Source organism: Amblyomma maculatum, chromosome 11 (genome assembly GCF_055883805.1).
Source record: "Amblyomma maculatum isolate TAMU_Amacu chromosome 11, ASM5588380v1, whole genome shotgun sequence".
Classification (NCBI taxonomy): Eukaryota; Metazoa; Arthropoda; class Arachnida; order Ixodida; family Ixodidae; genus Amblyomma; species Amblyomma maculatum.
The window spans coordinates 80845460-80869295 of record NC_139354.1 but is presented as its reverse complement, the minus strand read 5'-3'; the positions used below and the strand labels follow the sequence as shown (position 1 = coordinate 80869295).

The following is a 23836-nucleotide window of genomic DNA, read 5'->3' as shown; positions in this document are numbered from 1 at the left end:
GGAAAACCGTACGCGGCAAAAAGGCTGAACTCGGCGGTTAAATCTGCATCTTTCAGCAATTAGTTACGTTTGCGGATTGTAGTGGTTCTTTAGCAGAACCTTGGCTTCTTCGAACGTATTTTCCCCAGGAAGCGCTGGAACTACTAAGTTCTTGTGGACATCATAAGCCTCTGCAACTAGCATTGTTAAGAAAACTGACAGGTACTTTTCCTCAGTGACGTTTTCCTCAGTTAGCGTTGACGAAGCGTTCAAACCGATCCAAGTAGGAATAAAAGTTCTGGACCTTGTGTCGTACTAATTGATTCTGCAGAGACGCGACATTTCTCATGTAACAAATGTATATCAGTTACCTATCGTGTCCTGCCCCGCAGGAATGCATAGAATCAGATGTCTGCTGCTTGCCCTGGATTCCAGGAGCTTGTAGTCTGCATTAGCTGCCTCCAAAGTGCGTCTTCCTATCTTGCTCGGAAACGCTTGGCAGACCAGTCCAGACGGATCCCATCCTCGTCGCCAGTATGATAACTACGACAAGCAACGATGATGGTCCAACAGAAAAAAAGCTCATATAGCAGACCGCTAGCATGCCATGCGCCGCTTATCACAAGCGCGGGATGACTGGCACAAGAAAGGCTCGTTAGTCGCTCGCGATAATATAGGCACAAGCTTTCTTCCCTTGAGGTTCATGAGAACGCTTCCCCACATGATGTATTGAGCCTTCAAGTCTCGATACAAGTGCCAGGTGTAATCTTCATCAAGTCTCTCAATCGTGTGGCGTCAAAACGATTTGATGGTGACATATACGCACCCACGTGCCTAAACGTGAAATTGCGCTTCTTCACTGTCCGGAAAACGTAATTTTGATCGTTGCTAGGAGGAATCAGATGAAGTAAATGCATGAGGTCTCGTCGAATATAGATGATGACCTTGCTGTTTCCCTGGTGCGTTGGAGAAGCAAACGCTTCGTAGCCTGACTGTCGCAAGATCTTTGGTACATACTGTTCACAAACAACAAAAATGGGGATGTGATTTGCATGAACATATTGTCAAATATGGGCAGCTCGGAATTGAAGCCCACGGGCATTCCGTTGAAAAATAGAGGCGTCCTTGAGATTTTTTTCAAAATCCTATGCAGGGGGAGCCATTGTGCCTGCTGCTGTAGAGCTGCTATAACAAGAGTTCGCGCGTCCAGTACCTGTAGCTTTTCCTGTGCTGCTGGCGTGCGCAGGCCAGATATCACAGCACGGCTTGCATTCATCATGGACGCGAGAACGGCAATTACTTGTAGGTCTTGATCATGTCCCAAACCCTGACCTTTCTCTAGTTCGGCATCAGGCTTAGGACATTCGGGTCGAGGCTAGTTTCCTGGTCCGGTGAAAGTGGAAGGTTTTGGTAGCGGTGGCTAGTTAACGCCCGAGGCAGCGCTTCCAGCTTCACCACCCGTCGAAGTCCTTTGATTTATAACAACAGACATAGGAGTAGGACAAGATGCAGGAGTGCTCGAGAACTTGCTATCAAAATTAACTGTTTGGTTAGATAATCACTTACCCATAACACTTACCCATCACATTTATATCAACTGCAACACCTTCAAAATCAGGCCATACGTATAATAACCTACAGTTCATACCGCAGCGAAGCGCTATCACTTCTTCACGAGCACAGAATTTTACCGATCGCTTCACTGATTACCTCTAGTCTCGCAATCCTACTTTATAAAGCTGTGCACAACACCATACCCTCAATTGTAATCAACAGGGAGGCCCTCACCAATAACAATCAAACAAGATTTGCTAAGGACAACAATTTTCTATTACCAACCGTTCGAACAAACTACGGCAAGCACACGGCTCTTTTTGCTTCTTTACAAATTTGGAATAACCTCCCTTCTCATGTCAAGCAATCCCCATCTCTGTCCGGTTTTAAACAACAACTGTTATCTGTATTATCACGATAGTGTCACATTCAAACAAGTTTTTTCTTTATATACTTAACGCTTTGTTCACATTCAATTCATGAGTGTTTTTATATGCCCGTAGGGAAGACGTATCACTTTGTATATGTATCTTTGTATGAATATGTATCACTTCGTATACTTAATTTTAACAATACCGGCCGCGCATGAAATTTTCGAGCTTGTATTGAATTCCTATTCTTTTGTTTTTACCATATTGTGTTCGCCGGTTTTGCCCCTTTTGACTGCTTTTGCTGTCCAATAATATTTTTTTCATAAGTTTATACATCCACCCATAGGAGGTCCCGATACAGCCTTGAGCTCTGGGACCTCCTTCTGTATTATTTATGTAATACCTGTTTCATGAATAAACAAACTTCTTCTTCTTAGGGTGCGTACGATGCCGACGCAAATTAACAGTGGCCTCTCTTTGCGTAGATTGCTCACGCACCATTTGCTTCAGCAATGCCCGTTAGGTGCTTAAGCGTGGGCAGTCGTTAAAGGAGGAATCATGAGGGCCATGGCAGTTGGCGGACTTTAGAACAATCGCGCGGTAAACGTCGCCGCTAGCGGCTCAGAGAATCTAGGGCACACGATAAAATATCTGCAGACGCCAATCACGTGCCCGACCTTAATGCACTTCCTGCATTGAAGTGATATGGGCACGAAAGGCCGAAACGGGTGTCGAAAATGTCCTTCCTTCACATGCGATGGTATGCAGTAGCCATTGAAAAAGAGCTTGATGAATTTCGATCTCCCGAGGCGCTGCACTTGCCGCATGGAGACGCTATTTGATGTTCGCTTGATTAAGACAAGTAGATCGGTTACAGCAATGGCCACACCGACATTGTAAACGACGCCGGCGCTAGTGCCGTTGGTCTGAAGAGTATATAAGCGCACACTGATGTCGCCGAGTTTGTTGAGGGCGGTCAATCTCTTCATTGCGCTTCGCTTTATGACATAAATGGGGTATATGTTTTGTAGGGATTCACTCTCACGGGTTTACTCTTTTCAAGGACAAGGCTTTCAAGGAACACAGGTGTAACTTGCCTGTTGAGTAGCTTCACGTTTTCTGTTCGCGTCTCTGGCCTAAACAAGACGTGTGTCGAGGGGCCTCGCGTAGTGATGACCGTACACGTGTCTGATGAGAACGAGTCTTCCCGTCGTCGTAGTCTTCGTTTAGCTTTCCTGCAAATCACCAGCACGAACCCATCATCACCTGTCGAAGGGTCATTACTAGCAGCCGAGCACAACACGGTGGCCTGACTGCTTGCGTCACCCGAACGATAGAGGCGCTTCCTCTGGGCGACCGCTGCTTACGTACCGGTTTCCAAAGGAGGCTCTGTCTTCCTCGTTGTCTCGTGAATTTTGATACTGCTGCCCTCAGTTGGTGCCCATAAGTGGTAACGAACTATAAGGAAGTTGTGTCTTAAGTAAAGATTAATGCATAAAATATACGGCGCAACACGCCAAAGCTGGCGCAAAGCCACAGTTATGCTCTCCAGATGGTCAAAAGGCCAGAAATGACCAGAATTTGTTTGTAGCTGCCGCCAAGACACTGACCTGTTCAACAACTTGTTGGGTGGAGGATACCGTCTTCAAGGTCCCCCGGTAGTGCACCAAAATGTCTGCGTAGGTACGAGTCACTGCCCCGGTCTCTTCGGCCTCTGACCTGCCTCGGTTTGCATAACCTCGAGCTGTGAGATCAGCTTGGATGTTCCCGGGAATGCCGTCGTGCCCCGGAGCCTAAAGTACGAGTTGTTTTGCGTCGCTTATCCCGCCGGCCTTCAAGATGACGGCCGCCTTTTTGCCAATCCTGCCGTTGATGAATCCTCGGCAACCGGCTTGCAAATCGGTCATGATTACCAGTGAACTCCCGGACCTATTGCCCTTTGCGACCGCTAGAGCAATAGCGGCCTCCACGGCGTCAGACACGGTGCAAGTAGCGAGGCGCTTATTTTCTCCTTTAGCTGGAAATCTACAACCGTCACCACCGCATCTCTTTCGTTAGAATACATCGCCGCGTCTACATAGACGGTGTTCTTGTTCTGATAGGTCTTGGCTAAGGCTTCCGTTCTCGCCCTACGCCTACCCTGATGAACGACAGGATGCATGTTCTTGGGAATTGGCGCTACTACAAGAGTAGACCGGATCACGTCCGATATGTCTATCGTCCGTTTATTCTCTAGCATGTGTTCGTAATAGCCTAATCGTCGCAAGAGAGCTCGTCCCGCCGTAGTGCGTTGCAGCCTCATCTTCTGAGAGACAAGCTGCGCTTCCCTGTGCTCTTTGTATGTGTTTGTTAAGCCAAGGGTCGTTAAATTCGCGTTTGCCGTTCTTGTTGCCAGCCCCAGCACTGTCTTGTACGCCTTCCTCAGGATCAATTCCACTTGCTCTTTATCTGCCTGGCTCAGGTGTTGATAGGAAAGACTGCACATGGCTCTGCTTACCACAAGCACCCACACTAACTTGTGCGTGTCTTCTCCCTTCATCCGCTTTCTTCTCTATAGGTCACTCGCCTAATCATTCTCGCTATCTGGGCCGAAGATCCAGATAGCAATCTGATCGTGTGGTCCGACATCTGATTGGATTGAATCCACATTCCCAACACTTTCAGCACGTGCACTTTTGGTATGCGAGCCCTGGCTAGCATAACGGTGAGGTCAGCTTTACTGTCGTATCGGGGCATATATTCTCTGAGAATTTCATATTTTTCGGGCGAACACGAAAGTCCCCTAGCCTTTGCGTAGCTGTCAACAGTGTCCGCGGCTGCTTGTAGCCTCTCCTCCTTGAGACCTAGCGAGCCCTCCATCATCCAAATCGTTAGGCCAATGCGTATATTGCGTGCCGAATGCCGTCTATGGCATTCAACTTCTCCGCCAAACCAACTATAGCGATGTTAATGAGAAGGGGCAAAATTACAGATCCTTGAGGCGTACCATTGTTAGTCATCCTGATCTTGTCCGATCGCAAGTCGCCGATCCCTATAATCGCGGTCCTATCCGTAAGGAAGGCCTTGACGTAATCATGAATCTTTCGCCCGCAATGTAGATTGCTCAGACTCGATAGTACGGCTTCATGACTAAGATTGTCAAACGCCCCCTTGAGGTCGAGAGCCATGATTACATGCTCTCCATACTTTGGCACGTTGCTAAGAACCTTTTATTTGAGGAGACGAAGGACGTCTTGCGTCGATAGCTTTGGCCGGAAACCAAACATTGTGTGTGGCAGGAGATCGTCATCTTCCAAATAGTTTTGAAGTCTGATCACAACGATCATTTCATACAGTTTCCCTAGACATGAGGTCAGTGAGATAGGCCGCAGATTCTCCAAACGTAGCGTCTTGCCTGGCTTAGGGATGGTGATGATTTCTGCGTGTCTCCACTCCTCCGGCGCAGTCTCCGCCTCCCAGTGGTCATTCAAAAAGTTTGTGATGATCGCAATCTGTTCCGCCCCTAGATTCCTTATAATGGCGTTGCCGATCTTGTCTGCTCCCACCGCCGTGTTCTTGACGGTCGAGTTTCTCTTTTTCAATTCCCCGATACACTTCTGTGCAGCCGGGGATGCGTGATTCCGTACCCTCAACGATTCTAGCACCAATCATCAGCTTCTTGTTGCAAAATTTAAGCTTCGATTGAAGAAAACGCTGAAAACTAGGCCTTTCAGGTAGGATCTGGATTAAATTTCATCAAAATATGCTGTGGAAGTGAGGAATAGATTTCAAGGGTAGGGTCCTCTGAACAGCGTCACCTGTCGACAGATAACTCAAATATTATAAAAATGAATAATAGCGGGTTTAAAGCATGTTGTGCTCGTTGCTTTAGTGGCGCAATGGAGCGTTTCACAATGCTCTCCGTTACAAAGGTTTATTCGGCCTCAGGCCGAGGTACTGCTCAGGCTAATGCCAGCAGTAATGATTACCGTGTTGTCCTTCCCCGTTTCCCAACTGGTAAGCTTGTCGTCGATTCCGTTTTTCTGCATGCTGACCTCGTCGGTCGCCCTTACCGTGCCTAAGACTTCAGAGACGCCCTTCGGAACGTGGTGGATTTGGAATAAGCTCTATCGGACAATTTGAAATGTCGCATGTCTGGATGGTTACATGTAAATCGGCGCACTCTAAAGCAAAACTAGTCTCATGTGGAGATTTATTGGTTAAGAACCGCCGCTGTGTTGTTGTGGATCCAGAACCGAAGGAGATAAAGGCGAAACTTCTCTGGCTGCCTGAACGCTTGGATGACTCCTTTATTTGTGAAGCTCTACAAGCTTATGGCAACGTCACCTCGATTTTGAAGGAAAACTGGAAATTTGCCGATATGGAACAGATGAAGACGCTCAGCCGAGATGTGACTTTGACTCTTGCCGAAGGGGTTAGCGTTGGCGACGTTCAACGTCAGCTAACTGTGTCTGGAGTGCAGAGCCTCGTTTTGATACCTGGCCGACCACCTCTCTGTCTCCGCTGCAACCGTGTAGGACACATTCGTCGGCACTGCCGTACGCCGTGTTGAGAAGATTGCCGGCGTTTCGGCCACACAGCAGAGGAGTGTGTGGTTACATACGCGGACAAGCTTCGGCACCGAGTCCGGCCTCCTGACGAAGCAATACGGGAGCACATCATGGACGCGTCTGAGATAATTGATGCGTCTGGCGACCTTCCTGTCGGCGTTGTGGCCGAGTCCTCAAGTACTACTCCACGGGATACTAAGGAACAAAATACTGCTCATGCGTCCGAGGGTAATGAGAACAACTCAGCGTCTCAGGCCTTGGACGAGATGTGTCAAGCTTCGGACAAGGAGCCAACCGCAGACGACCCACCAATCGTTCCCGAACACCCAGCGAATTTCACCGCGGATATTGTGACCCCTGTGGCCGTTACTGTGCAACAACGTCTAGACCAGGGGCAATTTCCTCTGGCTGACGGGTTCGCGGCTGCCGACGAGCCAGTCTTGAAACGCCGTGCAGCATGTGCCTCCGAGTCCAGTGAGGAGGACGATCAAGCTGGCAACAAGCATCGTCGTCGCGGTCGAGCGTCGAAGGACAAAGGGAAGTACCGGCGTTCGCGGTCGAGGAGGCCTGGCGGTGGTTCGGAGGCTGCTTCGTCGTCTTCCGAGAGGCAAATGGAATTGTAGGCAAAACTATGTGCTGTCACCATGGCGGTCTCTGAAGAGATAGTGCTTGCAACTCTCAATGTACGGGGTCTTTGGTCTGGCCAGAGACAGATGCAACTTCGCCGACTTTTGCACAGCAGGCGTATAGATATTGTTGCAGTCCAAGAGATGAAGATAGAGAGAGAGGAGGAAACCGAGAGGGTGCTACAGCCCTTTTTGGCAGATTTTAATGTCACTGTTGCGCATGCTGTGGGCTTGTCGGCAGGTTGTTTTCTGTTTCTGCGAAAGACGCTGCCGACGCCGAGGGTCGGTTGATATGTTGCGATCTTCTACTCTTTAGGAAGCCATGGCGGATAATTATGTTTATGCTTTTAATACTGTGACACAGCGCATAAATTGCTTTGAACACGCAGCCAGCTTACTTGACTGTGACCGAAATCTTGTGCTAATGGGTGACTTCAACTGTGTTTGCATCCCCATAGATCGTTCTAGTCCAGACGCACGCAGTGACAGGAGTGGGGAACTTTTGTTCCGTGTTACAGAATATGCGGGACTGGTTGATACAGGGGCGTCCTGCCGTGCTTTTAGATCATTCACCCACATTCAGGGGCATTCTCACGCTCGTCTAGACCGGATCTATGCATCTTGTACATTAGTTTCCCGCTGGCTTTTTGCGCAACTATACCGGTTTCGTTTTCTGATCATAGCATGGTAGTAGCCCGGCTCGGTGGCAATGACCATTCAAAGTTTAGGCCGCAGGGGGAACTTTGGAAGTTAAAATCATCGCTGGTAAATGATCAAGAATTTATTATTCGTGTGCACTCACAGCTTCAATCATGTTTTTCCAGAAATCTACCATTGTTCGCCGCTTGGGAATTGTTCAAGCAGGAAGTACGTGCGATAGCAATTGAACTTGGCTCAATTAGGTCTTTCTACAGGAAACATCAGGAGGAGACACTTAACAAAACCTTGTGTAACCTGTATGAGCTAGAATGTGAATCCCCTGGATCATGTACGGACGAAATTGCTAGTGTCAAAAGTGAGTTACAAAGGCATGATGCGGAACGATACAGGGGTGCCTTAATTCGATCTCGTGTCAAGCGTGCTTTGCACTGCGAACGGCCGACGCGGCAAGCTTTGCTTGATGAACGTTATCATGCGACTGCAAAGCTGATTCCGGAAATTATGCGTAATGGCACATTGGTTACGAGTACGAATGAGGTTCCTCCTGTAAGAAATTCTAACATCTCGCGTTTCACATCCCTGGTGACCCCTTTATCAGAAGATGATTCTTCTGTAATTAGTAGCTCTTTCACGCAGCAAGAGGTAGAAGTGGCAATTGATCAATTACCTCTCTCAAAAACGCCTGGTCCTGATGGCATTTCCTCTGAATTTTACAAAGATTTTAAAACTGTTCCTGCTCCTATCCTGCTAGATGTCTTCGCGATAAGTTTTGATCTAGAAGCCCTTCTCGAGACTTTTACAAAATGCCCCACAGTCCTAATTCTAAAGAGTACTGATAAAGAAAAATTACGCTCAGTGGAAGGCTATAGACCAATCATACTGGCAAATGTGGATTACAAGTTTTTCGCCAAAATTTTATCAAATCGCCTACAGTTCGCAATGTCGGTTCTCATTGGCCCTCACCAGACGTGTGGCTTGAGGCGCCGAGCCATACAAAGTAATGTACATATTGCGCGCACAGTCCTCGAATCGTGCTCCTGTTCTCATGATCAGGATTAGGTTGCTTTACTTCAGGTCGACCTCGCAAAAGCATTTGATAGAGTTCGTCATTCTTTCCTGTTTTCTCTTCTGGAACGAGCGAACGTTGGTTCTGTAGTACTGAAGGGGGTGCAACTTTGCTATAGAAATTGTTCGACTCGCCTAATTGTAAATGGCCACTTATCAAGCCCCATACCAATCAAATCTTCTGTAAAGCAAGGCTGTCTGATGTCTCCACTGCTTTTTGCTCTTTACTTGGAGCCACTTTGTCAGAGTGTTTTACATAACAGTAGTATCCATGGCTTCCCTCTCCTTGGAAATGAGGTTAAAGTGCTCGCATATGCGGATGATCTTGCGTTTTCCTGCACTGACAAACCAAGCATAGAAAAAGTTATATCCAGCATAGAAGAATTTGGCGTTGTTTCTGGTGCTCAGATGAATCACTCCAAGAGTTCCGGCCTTTGGTTTTGTTCGTGGGGCTCAACACCATCCTTATATGCAGGAATTGAATGGTCATGTGTGCCCCCTAACTATCTAGGCGTCCCACTGCATGCATGCATTATGTGCTTCAGGTCCTCCACTGTGCTAAGCATTACATCCAGCGTTTTCACCGATTATTTGCGACGTTTATTTGGTCATCCAATTTTGAACCGATTCGTCGTGATAACCTATTCAGACCTGTTTGTTCAGGGGGGCTGGCTTAGTGCATCTGTATGTAAGGCAGTTAGTTGCCCGTTTCTTCTTTTTTCGTAATTGTTCACATCCAATTATTAGAGCATTCCTACAAGTTAATTTCATGAATCTGCTTCCCGACTTAGTGGTTTCTTCAGATTTTACTGATCGCCCGCAGTTACTAGGATTTATGCAGAAAGTTTATGCTTCGGTGAGTTTTTTGACACTACGATTCTCGAATGAGTACTTATATTCTGTTTCGCGCAAGATACTATACAAGGATTTGGTAGCAATGCTTTTTCCGCCACCACTGTATCGTTTTTTATACTTTGGAAGGGTCATGATGTGTTAAAAAGGGTGCGCAAAATGCAGACTTCTCGCACGAAAACATTTTTCTTTAAATTGCACACCGAAGCTCTACCTGTTAACACATCGCTACATAAAAAAATATTTTTGTATCTTCTGTAAACTGCCGTCTGTGTGATGTGCCCGAAACAATTGAGCACTGTTTCATTAATTGCAAAGACGCAATTCTTTTTTGGGATGTGCTGCAAAGAACTCTAAAGAAAGACTTTGTTCTAAATTCGTACAGTGTGCGGTATCTTGCTGTTACACAATCTGATTACGAACCATATGACATGTTTTTCCTTATTGGACTTCATAGCTTGTGGAAGACAAGCACGTCGGATCGCAACGCTGAACCTGTTGTTCCGCCTAGACTCCATTTTAGCAGAATGATGCTGCAACTGAAGGACACTTATGATGAAAATGACTTTCAACTTGATTGGTTTCCGCTGGTGACACGGTGCTTATTTCTGCCTGCCTTTTAAAACGTTGTGTCTTCTGTTGCGCATCTCAGCAATGGCTGAAGGAATTGTAAATAGTCTGTGCACATAACCCTTTCTGTATAATAAATACCATGTCGGGAAAAAAAAAAAGCTTCAGTGGCACAATGGATTGACACTACTTACTTCAGTACTAAGCTATTAAAACAATCAAAACGTCTGTTCGAATCCTGTAAAAGCAATTTTGTACTTTTACTTTTTTTTTATTTTGTTTTCACCGCAACATTAAAATAAGCGGCCAAGATCATTCCGGGAGAGTGTTCCCCTTTACGTCGCAATATGTAGTGTTTATATCTCTCAATAGCCGCAAAACCAGCCGTGAACAGAGCCACAAGGGGATGGCATGACAATGGTAACACTAATTAATTATCTTCACCATCATCATTTCCTGCCTTCAGTGAGTGCATGTTACCTTTAGGTTGCATTCAGAGACACCATTCGGTAACTATCGCCGTTTAACTCGCTGAGAGTTAACAAGTGAGGAGAAAGAAGTTGCGGGACCCTACCGTTGAGGATGCACTGATGGCACATTAACCTCAGACACCTATGCACAGACAAGAGGGGTGCCTCAGGGCTCTGTGCTCTCCCCACTCCTTTTTAATATATTAATGTGCGATATTCCGGTTCATCCTGATGTCACTGTATATGTATATGCAGATGACATAGCATTCTTCGCCTCGGCAAAAGATATTCATGACCTGGCTTACCTAAATGCACTTTAGGTCTGGTTGGACAAAATTAAATTGGTTTTAAATGTGTCCAAAAGTAGTGTGCTAGTTTTTAAAACCGTAACCCCCTTATATGTTTCGTTAAACTACCGCTCAGATGTCATACCTCAAGTGGAATCTGTGCGGTATTTAGGCATTACGTATGATGCTAGTATGGATTGGAGGCTTCACATCAAGTCTAATGTTCGGAAAGGTGAACGTGCCCTTGGTAGACTGACACGGATAAGTAACAGGAAATTTGGTATGCGTCGAGATACTCTTCTACTTTTGTACAAAGCCTATGTGAGACCGATTCTGGAATTTGGCTGCATTCTTTTTTCTGGGTGTCCAAAATATAAGCTGCATCCTTTGCTGCTATTAGAAAGACGGGTGCTGCGCCTATGCCTAGGCCTTCCACAGTCAGTCTCTACCACTGTTCTGTACTTGGAGGCCCGCATTCCGGACCTTAACCCCCATTTCCACCTTCTAACTGTCAGATCATTCTTGCGATCATTTGAGACTACTCCCGGTGTGGCTATAGCTATTTTTGTGTCAAACCCCGCACTCTTTCTCACTCACCAGTGGCCAAGGGTCTGCAAGCCCCAGGTTGTTTATACGCAGAGCATTTTAACAAACATTGGTGTGGACCTTGCTTCTATATGTCCTATTGGTTGCTCAACGTCCTTTGTGGATATAAATTATGATTCTGTATTTCCATCTAATGTGAAGCACTCTCCCTCAAATCTAATATCCAGTCTCCTATGTGAACACCTTGAAATGTTCCCTGATCACACTGTAATTGCCACTGATGCGTCTGTGATTGCGCACAAAGCTGCGATTGGAATTTTTTCGGAGTCTCTTTCCTGGAGTTTTTCGGTGCGTATCCCGGATTACACACCGATATTTATAGCAGAGTTTATGGCAATTGGGCTAGCGCTACTAAAAGTTCCCTGCAGTCATTCAAAAATAATTTTTCTATCAGACTCTCTTTCTGTTTTGTTGTCACTGGAGTCAGCACGGGATGCTCTGTTCAGCTGCTCACTAAAGTATTTCATACCGGGGTGGGTGAAAGAAATACACTTCATCAGGGTCCCCGGACACAGCGGTATTTTCCACAACGAAGCGGCAGATTTTCTGGCTAAATCAGCTCTTGAGGCACCTGTTCCATGTACCATCCCTAATATCATCATTTTTGGAAAGTCCCGTTTCCAGCGATATCAATACCTAGCCGCTACATGCAATGAATCTTTGCTATCTACAGCCGAATACCAGCATCTCATATACTCGTGGAAAGTTCGATCATGTAAATCACAGCAGTGTGAGGTTACGATGACTCTCCTGAGATGCAGGATTCCTCACTTAAATCTTTATTTATGTAGATGCGGGATCAGCCCCACAAACCTTTGTGAGGCTTGCAGTGAAATTGAAAATGTTGATCACTTCCTTTTTGCTTGCCGAAGGTTTTCACATCAGAGGAGGGTGCATTTAGAAAATCCAATTGCACGCTTGGGATTTAGGTTATTGGTCCCGCTTCTACTCTCCTTCCGTGCGAGTGCGAAAGGATTTGCGTTGCCTCAAATTTGTCAGTACTTACATAACTACATCACAGCTACGGACAGATTCCCTTGCTAATTGCATTCCAAAATTAAAAAACTCCAAATTTTTGCTTGATATATTTTCATTCAATAACTTTTGTGATCTTAAATCTTTTGTTTTTGTTTAGTTGTCAATTATTTTATTACACTAATTCAGTTTGTGTAGGACATTTGGCAGTCCACACTGAACCCTGGCCAATCCCCCTTCGCGGGTATGTGCCAAATATCAAGGAAGAAGAAGAAGAAGAAGAAGACGGAATTACGCGCCGGTGATGTCCATCTCCCCCACGTACCGTTTTTGGATCTTGTCTAGCAACTCCTCATCGTCTCCCAGGTACTTGTGGGCGATTCGGTGAAGCGTCTTGCTGGTTTCGGCCTTAGACTTGGCCGGGTCAATGAGATTCCTTAGCAGCGACCAAGTCTTGGCCGTCCCTAGTGTTCCTTTCAGTGGATCACACAACTGTACCCAGTTTTGTTAAGAGAGCTCGTGCGCATACTGCTCTTCCTCAGCGGTGACCTGGGTAATTTTCAGTTTAAGCTTCCTGTTGCCCTTCTGTCTCCCCCACCTCTTAGTCATACTCCTACGAGCTTCCCATAACCGCAGTAGGTGGTTATCAATTTCAGGAACTGCGCTCGTGCTTTTCACGGTCTTTGTGGCTCTTTTGTAAACTTCGCGGAGTCCCTTGCTCCACGCCTCAAAAGCTTGAATTGGTTCCTTGTCGCAATGTACTCTAAATGCATTCCACTCAGTTGTTTTCACTTCTCCTAACATTCGTCTGACCCTCGTAGTGGCCAAAGATATCACAAGGATAAAGTGATCTATTCTAAGGCTCTCGTTTGTGTTTTCCCAAGAAACATCATTAGTGTTCTTCACAAAAGCGAGGTCTGGGCATGTATCCCTGCTGAAGCTGTTGCCCAATCTAGTCGGTTTTGTATAGTAAACAGAAGAATGGGCAAAGCAGTGCTAGGGTACAATCCCAAAAACGACCGATTGATTTCACTTAGGATCCAAGGTCACCCTTTCAACATAACAGTTATCCAAGTCTATGCGCCAACCACTACTGCTGAAGACGCTGACGTTGAGAGATTGTATGCTGACCTGCAATGCCTTTTAGACCTCATTCCATCATCAGACGTGCTTTTTCTCATAGGAGACTGGAATGTTAAGGTTAGGAGTGAAAAATATCCGGAATTACAGGCAAGTTCGGTCTTGGTGAACCAAATGAAGCTGGGCAGAGGCTAGTAGAGGTTGTCAAGAAAACAACCTGACCATAGCGAATACTCATTTTCAACAGCACAAGAGGCACCTGTAAACATGGACTTCGCCGGAGGGTCTGTACAGGAATCAGATTGATTATATTCTTTTCCCTGCAGAAATAGAGAAGCGCTATACAAGCAGTAAAAACAAGGCCTGCGGCCGATTGTAGCACCGATCATCAGCTTCTTGTTGCAAAATTTAAGCTTCGATTGAAGAAAACGCTGAAAACTTGAAGGCCTTTCAGGTAGGATCTGGATCAAATTTCATCAAAATATGCTGTGGAAGTGAGGAATTGATTTCAAGAATTTGATCTAGAAGACAGAGCCTGAAGAGACGTGTTCGTGATATAATAAAAGAAGTTGCTGCTAAAGTAGTTCCAAAACACAAGAAATGCAAAAAAGCAAATTGGTTATCTGAAGAGGCTTTGAAAATAGCTGAGAAAAGGAGGATGGCAAACGTTATGGGGGAAAGATAAAGATACAAGGTTCTCAATGCGGAGTTTCAGAAAATAGCAAGGAGAGATAAGAAACATACACTATGGCACTAATTGACACTGGAGCAACAGTCTCTGTTATGAGTTTAGCATTCAAGAATCGATTATGACATAAACTGATGTTTAGCGCGAATCAAGCTGTGGTATTCCGTGGTGTTGGCGGTGAATCATTGGTGCCTTTGGGTGTGCTATGCGAAAGTTGTGATTGGTGGCCAAGCGTTTTGAACTGAATTCACAGTGTTGCCTCGTTCCACGCATGAAGTAATTTTAGGTATAGACTTTTTGAAACAGTGTGGTGCAGCGTTAGACTGCCGTAGTGGACACATCTCGCTTAACGCTGCGTTGATGTCGGCTCTTGTAGAAACCTCGTCACTCGACTTAGGAGCGTTTTCTGTGTCTGAAGATACAGTTGAACTTGCGCTGTCCGGAGAATTCATTCAAGTTATTTCATCTACAAATTTATGCGAGGATTTCGACGCCGTAGTGGAACCTACAACGCTGGCCTATGCAAAGAAGAGTGCCTTGGAGCTTCGTTGCATAGTCTCAGTCAGCAGAGGCCACACCTTGCTGTGGACTGTAATTTATTCAGACGAGTCAGCCGTGTTGCCTCGTGGCATGAGGCTCGCTCATTACGAGGAAGGTGTGTCGAATTACGTGGCGGCACTAACTAACCATGCTCCTGAAGAGAAAACATCCCATTTTGCAAAGTCTCAAATCCCGGCAATGATAAACACATCTTTGGGAGCACAGTAGCGCCGAATTTTGAGTGACCTACTTTCATAGCATTTTTCAGTTTTCGACTTCACCAGAGATCATCAGCCACCGATTCCAAATTCTCGCATCCATCATTTGATTGATACTGGAATCTCTCGCCCAATCAGACAGAAGCCCTATCGTGTGTCTCCGACCGAACGTCAGCTTACTGATGAACAAGTTCATGACAAGCTCAGACGTAGCGTTATCCAGGAATCTTCAAGCCTTTGCCGGCTCCAGTTATTCTGGTTAAAAATGCAGACAACACATGGCGTTTCTGTGTGGACTATCGTCGCCTTAACGCCGTCACCAAAAAAAGATGTATATCAGCTTCTACGTATTGACGATGCAATCGACCGTCTTCATTCGGCGTGGCGCCATACTTCTCTTCGGTAGACTTGAGATCGGGGTACTGGCAGATACCGATGAACCCAAGCGACAAAGAAAAGACGGCATTTGTGACGCACGATGGTCTCTATGAATTCGACGTAATGCCCTTTAGATTGTGAAATGCGCCTGCCAAGTTCGAACGGTTCATGGACACCATCCTGCGCAGACTCAAGTGGGAAAAATTGTTTGCGCTCTTTGGACGACGTTGTGATCTTCGGCAAGACCTTTCAGGAACACAATAGCCGCCTCACTATCGTTCTTGATTGCATTGAGAAAGCAGGCCTTGTCCTCAACTGTAAGAAGTGCCACTTTGGCGAACGCCAAACAATCGTTCTTGGTCACTTGGTCGATAAGGATGGTGTTCGGCCGGATACTCAGAAGACTGCGGCTGTAACCGGCTTTTAGCACCGAAATAAGTGAATCAACTTCGAAGCTTTTTAGGACTGTGTTCCTATTTTCGTCGTTTTGTGCCCAGATGCGCTGACATCGCATACCCGCTCACGTGCCTTTTACACAAAGATGCACCGTTCAACTGGACTACTGACTGCGACTCTTTCTTCCGCCCACCTCAAAATCCTTCTGACATCCAGACCTATCCTACGTCACTTCTGTCCTTCTGCCCCCATCGAAGTTCACACCGATGCTAGTCTCGTGGGCGTTGGCGCAGTGCGCATCCAGTGTCATGGCACCGATCAGCACTTGATAGCTTATGCTAGTCGTTCGTTGAGCAAGGCGGAGCGTAACTACACCGTTACTGAACAAGAGTGCCTCGCAGTGGTTTTTGCGGTGCAACGATTTCGTTCCTACCTATATGGCAAGGTTTTGCCATTATCACTGATCCCCATTCGCTCTGTTGGCTCGTAAATCTTCGTGACCCTTGCGGCCGGCTCGCGCGATGTGCATTGCGGTTACAAGAATTTAACTTCACTGTGGCATACAAAAGCAGCCGTCAACATGCTGACGCTGACTGTCCGTCACGCTTGCCGCTTTCGTCAACTGGTAGTGATGATGACAACTTTGATGACTACCTGGCGCCTATCTCGCCAACGTTTCCTCACCCTCAACTGTTTTAGACAGAGCAACGCAACGATCAGACTTCGGCACCGCTGTTCTCTGCAGCTCAAAGTTCGGAGATGCGCGTTTCAGCGTTCGTGCCGGCCTGCTTTACAAGAATTTCCACCCCGGAGGTGCATGCTTTCTTCTCGTCGTGCCGGAAAACCTCCGTATTTCTTTATTTGAAAGGATGCACGACGATACCACGTCGAGCCACTTCGGTGTCGCCCGGACCCTTCACCGCACACAGGAACGCTTTTACTGGCCGAAAATGCGTCAAGCCATTCAGCGCTATGTAGCTAGTCGTGTCAAGTGCCAGTAGTACAAGCTCCGTACTTCCCGTCCACCGGAACAGCTGCACCCTATTGCGCCTCCGACCGCACCCTTTGAGCAGGTGGGCATCGATCTATTGGGTCCTTTTCCGCGATCTTCGAACGGTAACCGATTAATAGTGGTATGTGTTGATCATCTCACTTGATATGGAGAAACAGCCGCAATACCCCAAGCCACTGCTTACGAAGTATCCCTTTTTCTTCTGCGATTTCTCGTCCTGCGCCATGGCCCTCCTCGAGTTCTGATCAGTGACTGTGGGCGCCAATTTACTGCTGAAGTTATCGAAGAACTCCTTCGTCTATGCATCAGCGATTACCGTCATACAACGCCGTATCACCCGCAATCGGATGGATTTGTTGAACGGACCAACCGCACTCTTGAGACGACTGGCTACAGTCCGTTTTACCTCCTGTATGCTCCAGTTCCCCGCAGCTTTCTTGATACCATCCTTCCTTTCTCCCTCCACAACGAGCCTTCTATCGCCACCACTTTATGTCGAGCCGAAGAAGCTCGCCGCATTGCCCGCCTCCGCATCCTGGACTCACAGGAACGTTCGAAGGAGCGTTACGACAACCTGCGCCCACATGTCTTATATGTGCCCGGTGATTTAGTGCTGCTGTGGACGCCGCTGCGCAAGTGTGGTTTAGCCCAGAAGCTGCTTTTTCGCTATAGTGGCCCTTTTGTCGTTTTGGAGTGCCTGAGTAATGTGAACTATCTAATTTCACGCCGCCCCGAAAGAGGCCGATGCTCACGCCGGACTCAGGTGGCACCTGCGGCTCGGCCTAAAAAGGTTCCATCCCCGGCACCTTCCTTAAACTGCTGCCCTGGGGCTTCGTCTGCGAGGGGGGAAGTGTCACGTGCTTCGGGGCATCAGAAAGGAAGAAGAAGTTGGGGAGAAGAAGAAGAAAGAGAAGAAACAGTGGTGTGTGCTGGTGTTCCTTGAGGGAATCGCAGCGCTTTAGACGAGAAATAAACACCACCATTACATACTGAGAACGTAAATATATATATATATATATATATATATATATATATATATATATATATATATATTCAGATACGTCTTTCGGGATCCAGAATTATGTATATGAAGAGGTAGGGGCGCTAGAACCAAAACAATGATTTATTTCAGACGTTTAGGCCGAACCCGGCCGAGACGTGGGAAATAATTGTTTTCGTTCGTGCGCCCCAACCTCTTCATATACATAATTCTGGATCCCGAAAGACGTATCTGAATATATATATATATATATATATATATGCATACATTGCATATATATATATATATATATATATATATATATATAATTTATTGTTATTGTTATTTTATATATATATATATATATAAAATAACAATGTATGCATATGTATATATATATATATATATATATACATATGCATACATTGTTATTTTATTTATTTATATATTAAATTTTTAGCGTTACAAAATCGCGCAATCAGCGCACATGTTAAGTTCTTGCCACAACATGGTGCCATCTGTGCATTTTAGAGCAACTGGACTTTACTTGAGGTCCTCGTAATGAGGAAAGGTCGTGTGTTTCGATTTCGTCTTGCCTACCATCTCCTAAACATTATTGTCAACAAGGACAATTACTCTCTTTCCCGCAATGACGATGTTCTTGATTGCCATCGAGGTGCCTAGCACGTTCATTCCAATAATTTACTTTATGGCTACTGGCAAGTGCTGTTGGCTGCCTCTGACAAAAAGAAGGCAGCATATTGCAGGCCCCATATCCTATACGAATTGAAGGGCATACCGTTCTGTCTGTCGAATTCTACCCTTGCATTCGAAACAATTATGGATAACATATTTATCATTTATTTACCCTAAAAGCCGAAGCGTGCATTACTTAGGGGGAACATCGATCAGCGAAAACACTGAACCGTATACAACAGTAATGTAGCAGCGCAAGAAAAAGGAGTGGTTATTAGTCATACACCGAAACAAGGAGAACAGGGAAGCATCGACAAAAGATGCGTCTATAAAAGGGAAGCAGTGTAGTGGCGATGTGAGAGGAAATAAAAAGCAGTACGTCGAAAACTAGCACGTAACATTTCGACTATGACACGAATAAGGGCACTAACTTATGCAAGGCAAAATGCGTTACACAAAAGGCAAAGTGCAGTAAAAAGCAAAAAAAGAACTAAAGCTTACGAACCACAATGCGAATATTTCCCGCTAGGCTGTGAGGCTGCCTTTCGTAGTGAATATTTTCTTGATCGATGATGTTAACTACAGAAAAGGGCAGCGCATTCCATAATCTTATCCCTAGGTGTTGTAATGAAAATCTGATGCCGTCCGTGCTTTTGGGGGTTAAGAATTTTTATCGGGATTGGTAAAATGTACGTACAGCGGGCGTAATTAATGGTTCAGAGAAGAATGTGGCATTAAGGGATTTCGCCTTTAAATATAATCTCTGCAATTGTGGGTACCTGTCATGCTTTATCCCAATTAATTGAAAAGCTGAAGTAGCTAATGATGTATGCTCTAATTTTGCAATTGGAAGTAACGCAATCGTCGTAATATTGGTAACGGCCGCTGGTATGCGGCCTTATTACTGTGACTCTAGCGCACGGCTTGATTGCGTACTCTGTTCATATTCGTCGCGAGATTCGGGTTTATCACTTTGTTGTCTCCGAAGAGACGCCAAGATATATCTCGAAGGATTACATTCAAGTTCGCCAGGTTATGTTATTTATGTGCCAGGTTTTGTGCCAGGTTATGTTAGTTACTGCTTGTGGTTTTATCTAGATATTTCTTCGCCGCCTTAAAGTTGAGCGCTGATGACTGAAACGGGCATTTTCTGTTCGACGACCTGTTGTTTTCTGTTGTCACACCCTCTGTCATTGCATAGCTCAAAGCTAGGAGTTGCGAATGCCTCAGGTCTATTAATTGGTGCATGAATACGTGCCTCCGACCAGCAAGCATTGGAACTATGCCCGCTTTTGCTAGGGCCGTACAGAGTTCAAGTTGACCAAATTGCAGAGTTAACAAGATCAAGATAGGTGCGAGTTCACTACCTGTTATCAAGGATGCATATTGTGCTAATAAATATAGTGGTTTTCTTCATAATTGGTCATTCGAGCTATGCAGTGCATGCGAAAAATGTTCTCAGTCTAAAGATGTCTCCCAAATTCTGCAGTGGTCTGCACAGCTAGGTGACATTTTGTTTATACATTGCATACTTATTAGTTCTGCCAATTTAACGTGTATTTCTTATGGGCATGCGGTCTCACAGTCTTTCTCTTTTTTTTCAGCTAGGGCATGCTGAACTCACAAGCAGAAAAGGAAAATTATCAGCCGGGAGTACTGTGCTAATAAATTGTTTTGCCCCAAGTAAGGTGTTTTTGATCTGCATGGCCATACTTAAGAATGCATGGAATGCACAGAGCTGGATTGCTGCTCTGCAGCTGCATGTTAATTTAACAATAGCAAATACTTGACGAGGCAGACTACAGAAATGCGCCACACTACACAAATACTACACGCCAGGAGACAGACTACAGAAGGACAACACTACAAAAGACATACTACAGAACGACAACACTACAAAAGATAGACTACAGACATGCGACACACTACATAAGACAGACTACAGAACTGGTACACGCTACACAATGCAGACTACCGAAATACTACACAAGACAGACACATCTCCTGTTGCCATTAAAATATATATCTCTCTCTCTCTGCACAAGACAGACAACATAATTACTACATGCCGAAAATACGACAAACTACAGACTACAGGTATTTTTTGCAGTATTTCTGTAGTACTTTTTCACTGGGCACTCTCGCATGAGTTTTAATGTTTTAGTTGTTTGTCTGGTTGATTGGTTTCGAGGCTGTGCCTAATCTCATAGCCGATTTGACAAGGGTGACTGGCTTTTTGAAGCCTGCTGCGGGTCTTATGGAGTGAGCGCTCCAACCATTTTTGCCGAAGGTTCTAAAAAAACTGAGCAAAAACTGGAGGGAGGAAATCTCGAATAGACTAAAAGTGGTCTAGCAAAAATCTAATTCTTGAGTCCCACTGGCGCAAGGCGCTCAGAGCGGTTGTATATAGACAGCGAGTCCCTGGCTAAACTTTATTTGCGCGGCTCGCCTGACGTGGTATTGCCAACCTTCTCCAGGTTAAAATACGCTGGGTAAAATGTTTATAACATCTTTCATCCTCCTGCGAAAGAGTCTACAGCCTACTGTTTTCACCCCCACCGACCAACACCGAATACGACTTTACTGGTTTTTTCTAGACTAGACATTTTCTCTAAGCCAATGTTCTCAGGCACTTTCATTATTACCGGTGCGCTCGTGAGCTGTCTCCAAATGCGTTTACGCGGACCAACAACCCTTTTTTGTTGCGCTTTTCGTAATTGTCTACAGGCACAACTCTTTGGTTTGGAGCAGTTGTGACACCCTAGCCGGATATTCAAGCTGTGTATAGACCTTTGCAACGAGGGCGTCACCATATTGCTCGCTGGGCTGTTGTGTGCGCCTGACGTCAACACGATGGAGGCGGCAACGGAACTGGTTTGCAACAGTCCGGAGAGAAGGCGTTTCGGCAACCTCCTCGCCCGATGCAAAGGTCTATAGCGTGGTAGGTTTTGGCAAGTATTATCAAACATTGCTTGTGGTGAATGTTGTGCACTTGATGATTTCATCCTGTTTTGCATGGGAACATGGTAACAAATGTAACAAATGGTAACGATGCTAACAAAACGGATGCGAAAATGTCTTTTTTTATTGCTCTTCGAAATGTATCGCAAGTAAAGACGGATATCTCCAGCTTCTAAGGCATGTAAGCGGTGCTTTGTAGCGGGAGTTGCATTACGAGCGATTCTCGCCGGTTTGCAGTGGCACCAGTTTCGCCGTGGCCGCAACGTGACTTTGAGCTGTTGCCTAGCAACCGCCGCGGCTGGCGGCCGCCGCTCGCCGTGTCATTTGGCGTAAGGGTACGTACACACTGGCGGCAAGGCATGCCGCTGGCGGCAAGCAGTTTGCCTCAAACTCTGCTGCGGCGGCGAGTTAATAAGCCATATTCGATGGCTTGCCGCGTGTCGCGAATTGAAAAAGTCAATGAGAGACGTCCGCTCAGCGACGTGAGCGTCAGTGTCGCCACCTTGTGGCTGCTACAGAAGTTGACTTCCAGCGGTGGCGGCGGCAAGACCACAATAAAGCGTTCCGTGCCGCCCGCGACGAAGCAAGTATTCTACTTTTGTGTCTCCGCGTTGAAAACTCAGCCTCAGTAAGAGTGTATTACGGAACAACTCGAGGTTGTTCGGCAATTCCCCTTTTACTCCAAAATCATTCGACCAGCGATCATCGCCAAACAATTCGATCTTGCAGGCGTTGGGCGTCCGCCGAACATACATGCTGGGAAGAATGTAGACGTACAGTACAGTACACTTGTTGAGACTACCCGACCGGTGGGCTGCAGAGCAAACACGATCATGGCGGTAGATGACGAGGGACGACGATATGCTGAAATGCGGTCTGCTGGCGGGAAAAAAATCCCAAATTTGCTCACGCAGTCATACCAAGGCGAGATCAGCGCTGTGACGTCACCTCCGTGGCAGCTGCCGTTCGGAACTGATGTGGCCTCTGCCGCGCGCGTTCTCCCGCCAGTGTTTATCACCTTAACGTCACAGAAGGAGCGAATGCCACAGCGTGCACGCGAAACCGAGTTGCAACAGCTGTGCTCATATGCCATGGGAAGAGGCAGGTTGGTGCAGCTAAATAATATAGAAGGCGGCTAGATGGAGCCGCCGGTAGATACAGATAATGAGTCGTAGAGACTGAAAGAAGTCAGGGCCCATACTCCGATTTGCGTCGTTATCGAAGTGTCATAACCTCATGTGACTTCAAGTAATCTTATTAGTAGCAAGAGCGGAACCGGATGTTATTACTACAGAACCGGAACAGGTGTCAACATCATATTCCGCCGATTACACAAATAAGATGACTCGAGGTCGGGAAGATAGCGACACTTTCGATAACGACGTGAACTCGGAATACGGGCCCAGGTTTCGTTGTCGGAATGAAATCAAGAGGATGCAGTGAGCCGAGAAGGTGGAGGTAGAATGAGCCGCACACCTAATGGGCGAGCGGCAGGTACGGACTCAGAGCATGCTTTTGTTATCTATTTCGGCGTCTCGGGTTGAAGCCAGGGCACTGCGATGAAACGGGTGCAAGGGACAGCGGCGAGACGAGAAGGGTATAATAATAATAATAATAATAATAATAATAATAATAATAATAATAATAATAATAATAATAATAATAATAATAATAATAATAATAATAATAATAATAATAATAATAATAATAATAATAATAATAATAATAATAGTAACAATAAATTGGTTCACTGGAAAGGAAAAGCGCAGTATCTCACACTTGCTCTATGGACACCAGGCCTACGCCATAATGGAAGTGAGGAAGGTGGAAGTGAAAGTGGGAAGAAAGAAAGAGGAGCCGTAGTGGAGGGTTACAGAACTCTCACGCTGCATGATACTTAACAGATCATCGAGCAGTCTTAGTCCCTGCTGAAGAAAATTAATAAATGTCTGCATACCCAATGCTGTTATTGTTAAACATAGATGACCACAAGCTCAACAATGAAAACGTACCTCTCGCGGCATATATATTGACATAGCTGAGCTAGGCCACTGCCGTTTTTTGAGGATGGTACTACTATCAATGATTGTAAACACGTAAATGGGCAGGGAGTGCACATTCTTCTATTGAACTGGGCCCTAAAATGCCCACTCGAGTCAATAAACATTTCCGACCTCAGAAAGGAAATATCACCGGCAAAATATCTTTAAAAAATCGATTATTTTTGTAATATTTGTTTTCTTGCAGGCTGATAAAAATACTAAGAACATTATATTAGTATGTCCTATTCCAGTTAACCATGTGATGGCGATTAGGACTGGGT

The 23836-nt window shown here is 45.8% G+C and overlaps 1 protein-coding gene across 2 annotated transcripts in view; it reads left to right on the top strand.

Annotated features, from left to right (window-relative positions):
- LOC146174259 (solute carrier family 22 member 6-A-like) overlaps positions 1–20234 on the top strand; it is a 109873-nt gene extending 89639 nt beyond the window's left edge. Inside the window, exon 13 of one of the 2 annotated variants that reach the window (XR_014702254.1) lies at positions 20157–20205. Coding sequence is in view for 1 of the 2 variants with exons in the window: in XM_084584876.1 (XP_084441002.1) it covers positions 20157–20160 (4 nt within the window). In the remaining variant the exon portion in view is untranslated. Of the gene's footprint in view, positions 1–20156 lie in introns of both variants that reach the window. The other variant, XM_084584876.1, reaches the window with a different exon arrangement.
- Positions 20235–23836: the final 3602 nt, after the last annotated feature.